Source organism: Dendroctonus ponderosae, unplaced genomic scaffold (genome assembly GCF_020466585.1).
Source record: "Dendroctonus ponderosae isolate FM_Combo_2020 unplaced genomic scaffold, Dpon_F_20191213v2 Dpon_F_20191213_3, whole genome shotgun sequence".
In the NCBI taxonomy this organism is placed as follows: domain Eukaryota; kingdom Metazoa; phylum Arthropoda; class Insecta; order Coleoptera; family Curculionidae; genus Dendroctonus; species Dendroctonus ponderosae.
Genome location: NW_026018508.1, coordinates 6,472,820 through 6,484,448, shown reverse-complemented (window position 1 = coordinate 6,484,448; position 11,629 = coordinate 6,472,820). Strand labels below are relative to the sequence as shown.

At 28.8% G+C, this 11,629-nt stretch overlaps 1 protein-coding gene across 1 annotated transcript; it reads right to left on the bottom strand.

Moving 5' to 3' along the window:
* Positions 1–294: 294 nt before the first annotated feature.
* Positions 295–8,993, bottom strand: LOC109543633 (cuticle protein CP14.6). The gene is made up of 3 exons (XM_019913447.1): positions 8,955–8,993; positions 2,625–2,782; positions 295–738 (listed from the first exon to the last, which is right to left on the bottom strand). The coding sequence occupies exons 1-3, from the start codon at positions 8,961–8,963 to the stop codon at positions 480–482; spliced, it is 426 nt and encodes a 141-aa protein (XP_019769006.1). The 5' UTR covers positions 8,964–8,993; the 3' UTR covers positions 295–479.
* Between the last annotated feature and the right edge of the window lie 2,636 nt (positions 8,994–11,629).

The following is an 11,629-nucleotide window of genomic DNA, read 5'->3' as shown; positions in this document are numbered from 1 at the left end:
CGAGATGAAGCGCAGATTTTCAGAATCGTTACAATTTTGTATTTTTTGGCGTAATATTTTGCATGTTCCATAACTTGCCTTATTTTCTTTATACTTAGTCGCAGAGAAAAAGTGTTTACTTTTTACTTTTTAAAGCGGTACTGACTTTTTTCCCTATTTCGTAAAACGTAAAAAACTAAATTGGAGCGATTTGTTTGCAAAACACTATATAACTTACTATTAATTCTGTTTATTTCATTAGTGCATTTTTTAACTAATGTTTCGCAATAAACAAATTGTAAATAAAATACCCGCTTCTTAAAATACATGTTTATTTACATCGCATAATAACAGTAAAGTTGGCAGTGAATTTGGTAGATTTTGCCTAATTGTACTAAATTTCTTCTCTGAAATCAGTAATTAAACAGCTAAAAGTATTTTCCAAAAGTTCGAATTACTGAATCTGTTATTACTATTTCAATAAAACTTAAATAGTAAATTTAGCCTAATCCACCACCAGCTAACGAAGCAAGGGCTGCTGAAGGAATTCCTAACTTCCTCGAAGTGTTAGCTGCAGGTGGAATGTGTTCCCCAGAAGGTTGGAACCCGTTCTCGTCTGCTTTATAGTAAACTGTATATGTTTTACCATCATCTCCAACGTAGGAATACTGTCCTTCTACTGCTAGCGATTCTTCTTGGGTGTCTTGGTTTTTAACTTCACCAATCACTGCGTTGTTGAATCCGTCGCTGGTTTGAACCCTGATATTGAAAACAATAAAAATTATTTGATTCCAGCAGTTAGTAGTCCTTTCTCAGATTTTATCGACTTAAATTAAAACAACGACTTACTAAAAAGTAAGCAAAACTAATAAAAATTGTTTTCTTTACTAGGCTTTCCTTTCGTCTTAAATTTCGATCAAATCTCCAACAACAGCTCATTCAAAAAATAAAAAATCTCTAAGCTATAATTTTGAAATTCTCAACTTTACTCGCATAATTTTACTTTAAACTGCTTATTTTCAAGGATTTTACTAGCATAACTTGAATACTGGAATTGAGCAGTATTTTGAGACACAAGTGATTTATTTAGAAAAATATAAATCTTTCTTCTACTGATAAAAATATGCTAAATATAAATAATGAAAAATATAATAATATATAAAATAGCAAAATATGCAGCCGATGTAAGTTAAGCAAATAATTAAGACAATCGTAATAGAACACCCCGTATAGATATGTGGGTGTGGGGTCATAAACATTTACATTTTACATCTATATTGTTTGTGCTTGATATTCTTCAGCTGATTTGGTATTAATGCGAATGAAATTTCTAACTGTGTTAATGATACATTTGAGCACGATCATGAGATGAGAAAGTAAATTACGGTATAATGCGTGAGAAACTCCGTACTTCTAAGTGGATTCCAGAAAATCGACTTTAAATTGATCTAACTTGTTCGAATGAAAGTAGGAATTGCCTCAAGGTGACAAATGTTTATTACAATTCATAATTGTGGGGTTTAACAGGTTCAATTTTTGTTTGATATTGGCACTTTCCGAAGGAAAACTTAAAAATTTATCAAAAGTTTCGAGTTTAGTTGCATCTAAATATGCGAAAAACTGCTATTATTTGTAGGATATAACTTTCTTCTTTTTTCATCTGGGAAAAAAACGGAATATTTTTTCGCAAATCTACGTGAACAGCTGAATAAACTTAACAGATTCAAATGATATGAAATATTACAGAAGACAATTATTCTATAAAAATAAGAAGTATTTCTTGATTTATATCTAAGAACGCTGAATAAATAAAGTGTAGAATCATTCAGTGTTTCAAACACTAGAATAATTTATAAAACCGCTATTTCGTTGCGGTTTCTTCAGTGCCTAGAAATATTTTTACTATTTACTTTTAATTTACTATTCAAGCAACAAATAAAGTAACATTTAGGAAAATTACAGCTAAACCTAATGTTTTTTGATTTACCGCTGCAGCCGGAAAATGACTGCAATTGATAAGTAAAATTTGTAACCAGAAAAAAATTAAATTCAAAAAATGAGATTCAAAACACAATAGGTATATTTTTGCGAGAACGTAATTACTTTCGAGCGAAAATTCGCACCTAATACGAATTACTTGTTAAATAAAAAAGAAGCAATAAGAAATTGATAGAAAAAGTATGATGCAATAATAGAACATTATAGGTATGTTAATATTATAACAAATATAAAGTTTTTGAGTCACTGAAAATGTTTTTATTTAATTGTAAATGGGAGATTTTGTCTCTGAAGTCAGTTTAGTTACATCGAACTTTTCATTTGTAATTTTTTTTACCACCTTACTTATACAGTAATATGATTATTACATAAAGAAGGTTTTATATAGAAACTACACTCATTTCAATTTAACAGCTTAAGTATATTTGGTATAATTTAATACAGAGCAACTTACATACTTGGGGGCTACAAAAACTTGTTTTATATCGAACTAAAAAGGTTCTAAACCCACAGATAATTTAGTTACAAAATATTTTTTTAATTGGGTTTCTTGTTATGTACCTACGAATTTTGCTGTATATTTCAGGATAGTCAATCCCAGTAATGAAAGAATAAACCTTTGGAAATTAATCAAATATTTTACTTACGCGTATGAAAATCCAGTTGGTAATCCCAAATTGGCATCATATCTCAAGATGTAAGTTAGAGGAGCTTGCACTATTTGCCTAAATTGTTGAAACTGTTGCTGCCTCTGGAACTGCGGTCTAGCTTTTGTGAGCCCCAAAAGGGCTAGCAGTATAAGTATCTAAAATGACATAAAACATTAGAAAACATTGTCTTAAAAACCGCATTTGATGTCATTTTATAAGTAAAATTAAAGATGCAACATTGATTTTTTTGCACTTGCTCAACTCTGATTCATTCAATTTTCACCTGCATTTGCAATTTGTAGCTGAATATAAGATTTTCTATCATAATCAATGACTTTTATAAATGAAATAAAAAACACCTATTTAGGGAAGATTCCGTTGAAAATGCGAGACATAAAACAAATTTAAAATAATCACAATATGAAGAATTGAAAATTTGTTTGCGACCGATTTGTTGTTAACGATAGATAACAATAAAATGCACGCAGAAGAAAAGCGACCAGCAAAATAGTATGCAGCATCTAAAACCGAGATCTACGAAAAATATTTAAACAGTAAACTTTTTTTATTGCCCGTCAGTATCTTTAAAATATTATTTGCTACTTGATATTTTCTAAATTATCGTGTAACGCTTCCCTTATTCTTAACTGCATATAATATAATATAAACTATCACACATCAAGGGTATTAGTATTATTATTATTTCAAATTATGCAATCTGAATTGCATAATTTGAAAAATATTTCAATTTTTCCGATCAATACATTGATATCGCTTTTTAATACAAAATGAAGAAGATTAATGAAGTGATGTTTAAGGAAATAGCATCTTGTCCATCTTAATTAGTGTGCATATCTTCTGTCCCTGACACACACTTTCTAACAATGGCTTCTCTTTGATCCATCTTGAAGACGTTTTATATTCGTCATTTACTTGTTGCAGTATTAATATCTAATTTCAAGATCAGCATTAAATATTGCATAAAGCACAATAAATAATTTGACGATGAATACTATGAATGAGTGTATGAAGAAATCAATGAAACCGGTTCTTTGATTTAATTTGAAGAGCTATTAACATCTGAAGTTTTGTTCAAAGCCATTGTAACGCAATGTACACTATATAGCATTTACCAGGTAGGCAGTACGACTTTTCAACATGCAATTTTGATATTTTGAATAAATGCCGAAGATTCAATAACAACTCTTATAAAGTAAATACACTTAAGAGCATTGAGATACCATATGCCCTACGTCAGCCTGCGGACACAAATGGTAATTTTAAATGCATAAAATCATAATAAAATCAAAAATAAATATAACCCATTATATTATACGACGGCACTTTAATTGTGTATAATATTAAAATGAGTGACATAGCAAATAAAGCTTGTTTTGTGCAAGTGATTGCGACTTTTGCAGCGAGTAATATGAAAAAGTGAAGGATAAAGTCCATAATATTTATTAAGATGACTAAAGGAACTTAGTTATAAATTTAATTTCAGCTTTTATAAAGCGCTCGATTCTGAGTTTGACTGTGAGATTAATAAATGCTAACAATATTTATGCTGGAGTCCGTTAAATGAGGAATGCAGAGGATACAGGTATTTTTTTATTTAATAAATAGTGCCAGTCTAAACTATTCGCAAACAGTCTTTGGAACATCGAACAATTAAATTAGACATCCGCACTTAATCAGAATTAATTGAGCACAAAAATGTTGTAAAATTGTTTAAATATTAAAATTCGCAGGAAATATTTTTAAAGATGATCACTCGATTATTAAATGTGGGTGAACTTTGATTGAACTGAATGTAATTTAAGGTCCTAACGTGTAAATAGATTTATTTTATTAATGGATTTCCAATAGAATGTTATATACTCTTTTTCTGAAACCCAAGAAAAAATTAAGCCAATAATTAGGTAATCCAATGCTTAAAAAAAATTAAAAATGCTGATCTCGTCTAGTCGCAAAGGGAAAATCGTCCTGCGTATAAAAATAATATGTATGTATATTGAAAAAACTTTATTTTGCAATACATTTGCATTTGACAAAAAAGTACGTCAGATTAAAGTAATAAATGTATTAACTTTTATAATACACCAATACTTTTTTTTTTCAACAATTAAAAATTAAACTTTCTTCAACATGCTGGCACTTTCCAAATTTTGAACTTGCACCACCCGTGTACAACTCGCTTTCGCAAGATTTATTTCAATCTATTACTGCTAACACTGACAGAATTTATTATTACATTATAATCGTTTATATAACGCAATATTAATTAATAAGAGTAACGATTATGTAAGATTAATTAATTAGTCGAATGGGATAATTTGGTTGCCCTCAAGACGGAAATTATACCAAGAACATTTCAATCGCCACCTTATATGTACTGCGATTTAAGCGTTATAAACTTTAACCTCGTTAATGTCGATTATGTACTTTTTTGGTAATTGGTAAGTTTTTGGACAATAGATGATTAGTTGCGTAAACGCAAAGCACACGGTATTTAATGTAATTTCTTAAAATGAATACCTACATTCGAGTGAATAATTTGAAAAGAAAAATTTCATTAATTATTACATAAAGAAGTTGGAGTTTATAATAATAACTGATTTCACTGAAACAGTGAAAATAACTAATCTGTAAATTTTCATCATTTGAACAACAGTTTAATATAAATACAGGCTGATTCAGGAAGAAATGGAAATATAATTCACAAATAACTAGAAGGCGTATCGCAATCCAATTAAAAATTCTACAAACAAAATGTTTTGTTTGTAGAATAACGCTGACCGGAAAAATTGTCAAAATTATTGACGACCGTAACCAGATTTCTCTCAAATTTTGTAACCGATTTTATGAAAACCGACGATTGCGAACGAAAACTTATGATTAATCGGTGCTCATTGTCTATAAATCTTTATTTTCTTTTGAATGGTGTTCTAATATTTTTTACATTACTATTAATCAAAGGAAGTATCAGATCTATAGATACAAAAAGCAAAATGTCTTAGAATGTATAAAAGCAGCGATTTTAGAATTAATACTTTATTGACGACCTTAAGCAAATTATGTTCAAATCAATAAACTTGAGTAATATTCTAAAAATCTTAAACTACCTCATTTGCTGTGATCATTATTAAAATTAGTAGTAATTAGAGGGCAAAACCGGAACTTTCAATAATCACTTTTTTCAACTTGCATCTTGTTGACGCGGTGTTAAACTTATTTTTCATTTTGTCTTTTGGGTTTGTTTTTTTTGTGAGTAAAATATACTTAAAACATTTCCTTTAAAAAGACTTAAATCAATAAGCAACATTTACGAAACAACCAGTACTGTTTCACACACAACACAGAAGTTTAATAAAAAAATCGAAATGTGTACTGTTATTAACCCACAAAAAACAAACGTCATAAAAAGTGAATAGAAAGTGGAGTAAATATAAATAATAATGCCAATTTTTTATTGATGTGGTTGAAAGTTTGTATACACTTTTCAGCAAATAATGTGTAGTATTTTTTATTAATGTTTGCACAATTTTAAACAGAAATTATAAATGTTGTTTACAACTTCTTTTTTTTCAATTTTTGAAATTCAATATTATTTTAAATAAAAATCGTACGTTTCTACTGTTTTTTAGCTCCCTAAAGTTTCCGTCAAATATAACTAACGAGATATTTATTTGTCGCAAATTTTCGCGTGTTTTATATCAGTTCGCTTCCGTTAGCGTCTCTTGTTATTGTTGGGTAAAAAGTGATACGGGAAGCACTTAGCTGAAAACACCCTTAGATTTTTTTCAGAACAGAAAAAAAAATTTTTTTTCTTCTTTCTTTGAGTATCTAATTATTTCCATTCGCAAAACAAATGCGTACTAAACCCCACTGTTTTTATAAATCAATCTAATAAAAAGTCAACGTTGTTTGCTTGTTGCGAGTTCTTATTTACATTAAATTCGTGCTGAAAGCTGAGATAATAATCTTTCCAGTAGCGACAATTAGAAAAATGAAACGATTGGTAAATCAAGGCAGATTTATAATTGCAAATTTGTCATAGGTAATTCCTTTTACTACCTGTTTATGGTTGATGGCCACGTGCCTAAGAAATAGGAAATTGCCCAGACATAGATAAGGATCTTTGTGAAGTACTGTGCAAGTATTTGTCTTGGGGTAAGGTCAAGATTCCGGATACAAAAAAATGAATAATGCAGACAATAATTAAATATTGATCCAAATCACCTTTTTGTAGTTTCAATAAAGTTCTTCAAATGTTTATTTGTTTCTTTTAAATAATTTGAGCCTAGTACTTAGAGTAATTTGTTATCAACTACACTGAGTACTTGATGTGATTAAGGCAAGTATCCAGTGCCAAAGTAAGAAAAGCTTAAAATGTTATTCTTTCATAAACATCTAGATGCTAGAAGCAGAATTTCAAATTAAATAAAGACTAAAACGCGGTAACTTCCAAGTTTATTTTTTGAAACTGAGGTACAAAAATTAATAATATTTGGCTCTGTTTCAACTCAATTGTAATCTAAATATCAAGTTTCACATCCTTGAACCACATTATAATGAATTATTTTTCCGGATAAAATTGTGACCCTGTATTCTCACCTTCATTATAGCATTTCCAATATCATCAATTTTTGTTTATCTCACATCTTCATGCAGATTCTCATAACCCTGAACCAATTATTAGAAAATACATAATAAATAAATTAATTCAAAAATGTAAAGGTTAAATTAATTAAAATAAAACGTAACCGATTAGGAAATAGAAACTTGATTCAGATTATAATTATTCATAGCATACATTAATACGATTATACGACAGTACAGCTACTAAGTGTAACTATAAAAACATAAAAAACGGATGTAGGATAGATAACTTCTAGCCGTTATGACCCCAAAAAACTGCAATTTTCTTTACTATTTGGAACATTATTTATTTTTACCGGAACTTAAAGGTAATTATTGTTTAATAATAAATACGATTATTTTTAATTGGCGCATAATTTGATACAGTTAAAATGCACACTAAAGTGCATTTATTCACGGTAAATAAATTCTTAAAATAGGTGTTACTCTTTATAAACAAGTCATTTTATTTGCCAGCGCTTTTTAATATACAATCGATCCAAATATTTTATTGGATGATCAGTTATTCTTTATATATTTATAGTCTGAATGCGTTGTCCTTATAAAATTGATTTAATAATTGCTCTCTATTTTCAGCGATCTGGATCATTTTTGAAATATTCTCAACATGCGTCCAAACAAACAGAAAATTAATTAAACATTTTTTAAGGCATAATTAGTTTGGTTTCGGCTCTGCAAAATTCGGATTTCTATCTTGAAATTCACGTTAATTAGTGGTATAATTATTTTGATCATCATATTTATTTATGTCACTGGTATATTATTAATTACTAAAACTAGGTAAATTTACTACTTTTCCCAATATTTTTGAGAATTGAAAAATTAAATAGAATTAAAATAAATTAATGTTTTGAAATATTACTTTAGCATTTTCTTTGAAAGAAGATAAACATAAAACAAAACTTATTTGGAAAAACACTGTTTAATAGCGTATCAGACACTTTTTATATGCTCATTTTCTTACGACTCGAATAATTTGCATGCCAAACTATTTCTCAAATGACCATTTAGATTATGCCGAATCTTCAACAAGTCATGCTGGAAATTGAAATTAGCCGAATAAAACCCGATAATTAGAGTTAAATTGCKTTTTTTGTATGRAATTTAATTTGAATTTTTTAACTTTCCAGAAGAATYCCCATTTCATTGTGAATGAAACAAGCGTTAGGAATATTTTTACCAAACTGTGGCCAGTTAATGAGAAAATKTTTGTGTTTCTYTATTGACTCGATCTTAGTTTTTCATCATCAAAATTTATTTGCGAATATTTTTCAGTCAAGTATATTTTTAGCCTTCTTACTTATTACTTCTTGAACGCATYAAACAAAGCAAAAATRCCCTRTTAGCCKGACACAAAATAATTCAAAGTAACAGTTGYGTAAAAAAAGTAAAATAAAAAAATTGGAAAACAATAATTMTTTTAACTTTAAATGAAAACAAAAAAAAAWAATAAATAAATCAAATAAAATCACTCATTGCCYAAATTGAAAATTGCCTTTAAAACAATTTCTTTAATTGGTATCACAATTAATATCACAGAAAAAMCATAATCCGCACACGCCATCATCCATATTAAGTATTTACTATCACTCCATTAACACTTTGTAGCGTAAAAATCAGAACAGTCCTGAGTATCAGCTCGATCTAAAACCACTTTTAACTCACCGTTTTCATTGATGATGTCGAAACACTGACTAACAAACGTTCTTGTACTCCACACATATCTTATATAGTTTTCGCGATGTCACGATTCCCCCGAAAATCTTCAGGAATCTACTAAACTCGATTTAATGTAATACAAAAACGACATTTTCAGATGTTTAATCGAATCCATTATTCTTGCACGTCCCATTGTTTGAATAATAGGAACAAAAAAAACTTTACCGTATTCACTTTTGCCTTGTTATTTGCGTAAATAATTATTTCTTCTTCTTGTAGCTAATTGTCATTGAAGATCATTTGCACGTGTATTGTTGATTATCAAAAACTTACTGTAAAATCCATCGTTACCTATATTTTTTATTTTGCTTGTATTTATACAGTCATCTTGTAATCATTCCTAATGATTTTAGGATCTCAATTTTAGACATTTTCTATAATGTAACCAGGAAATATAGAAAAATTTGAAAATGTTAGGGTACTTTATATTTCATTTTAATAATGTAATAAATTCTAGCAGTATTTTCGGTCTCTTCACTAGTTAGAAATAATTAAATTTTTGCTGAATAACCATTTTGAATTGAGTTAATGTAAAATTCTTAAACTTAATTTGCACAAAACTTAAAGTAGTGTATTTATACAGGGTGAAACAGTTTAGAGTAGTAGGTCGTTACCAATTTATACACAAATCTATTTGCTTATTGAGAAATCTTATAATTTTTGATAAAAAATTCTTAAGAATTGAATTCTTCGTAGGTAAGAGACATTTTTGTGCAAAGGGGGCAAAATATGGTTCCTATTTTTTTCCAGAAAAGAACATAATTGCATACAAAAATAAACCGTTTGTAGATAAGCAAGGAGAAAATATTATCGAAATTTTCAGTAAAATAACCAAATCAAAATTAATTTTTTTTTGAGTAAAGCTTTCAATAACGCACAAGATTTGGAGATTCGCACATTCAATTGATGTATTCATTTACTTAATTCACTCCTTCATTCAACCCATTCACTCAATTCCTTAATTTAAATAGTTCATCTAATGATTGTAATTCATTCATTTAATTTTCTTTATCATTAAATTTCACATCAATATAAAATTGAAATATTGTTCCCTCATATTTCCACAATACACGATTAATATTTCAATTTTGACTTAAAAAATATTGCATGCCTCCTAAATTATTTACTGACATAAAGCAGAAAGTTGATAAATATCCATACTAAAAAAACAGACAATTTAATTTAATACTATTGTCATAAAAGTAATCACTTCGAATGGAAAATAAGCAAGCAAAATTGCAAGAATTGGAAATTAAACTAGGCAACATTTGATTAGGAGATTTTTGGCTGAATTTTAATAACTAATTTATGGCTATTTGATAATCTACCTCACTATCAGGGATCAATTTGTATAAGAGCTGCTAGAAAAAAATTGTTACTTTTTAAACCATACAGTATTTAATTGTCTTACTAACGTTCATTTTTCAAACATTGCGTTCTTCTAATGTAAACTAATTGACTGTATTTTCAGTTCCCAAAACAATTTAAAATATCGAGACTTTTGAGTTTTTTGAGATTTTTAAACCGTTGGGGATTCGATTTTTTTCGTGACGTTTCGAAAGCACAAGTGGCCGGCATCTTCAAAGCTTGATCTGCTGCAAGCCACTCCTTTCAAAACGTCGGGAACAAATTCTAATACACGACGGCCTCAAATCCGTAAAACTCATCAGCTTCAAGAAACAGCTAAAAAATAAAAGAATTGAATAACTTTATTTATGCATTTCGTTATATAAGGTTTTCAAAGAAAATTCGCTATAATTGACCATTCTCTGCAATCAGTTTCAATAAGTTTGATATAAAAGTTTCGTAAAATGTCCGACGACTTTATGAGCCTTAAGGCGAAAAATCCAGTGAAAGTATTGGAATAGAACGCAGTAATTAGTTCCAAATGACTTTGAAAAAAATGTTGGTTCAAGGCTTTAAAAGTAGTCTTCAGCTAAAGTCGATAAATAAAATAATACCGGGTGCTTCAGCATCGCGTTAAGCTCTAACATTGCGTTTAAACTTTTAGATATTATTAAATTTAAATTCGCTCATTACTTTGACCATATTAATGGCTGAGTTGGGTGTAAATATGCACGAAAACTGATTAGTTGTTGGAAATGTCTCCAAACAACTCAAGTCAATTATAATATTCCCAAATGTTCGGTTCCGATTAGGTTCTTCGGTTTAATATTTAAATTTATTTGTCTGTTGACATTTTTCAATGATTAATGATTAGTTGATTCCAAACTACCTTGATTACAGGTTGCGTAACTGGGCAATAAGATTTGATTATTTTAAATTGTTGGCAAAGTGGGCGGGCTTAAATGCAAAATTTTATAAAATTTATTGGAGAAATCGTACGATTTGAAGGTCGCCTCCTTTCATATGATCAAAAGTGCAGTTGGAATTGTTTATACTCATCAACTTTTCCATGACTGCACTGCTGAATGTGATTTTCAATTAGGATTTCATTATTTTGTTAACATTAATTCGTTGTGCCTTTTGTCATTTTGCCTCTAGAATGCTTGCATGATTAGTTGATTTGCTATAATGTATTTTTATTAATTAACTTCCTGCAACTGTCGAGAATATTTATTTGGCAAACTTTTTCCATATTCCTTACAATTTTCATGTGT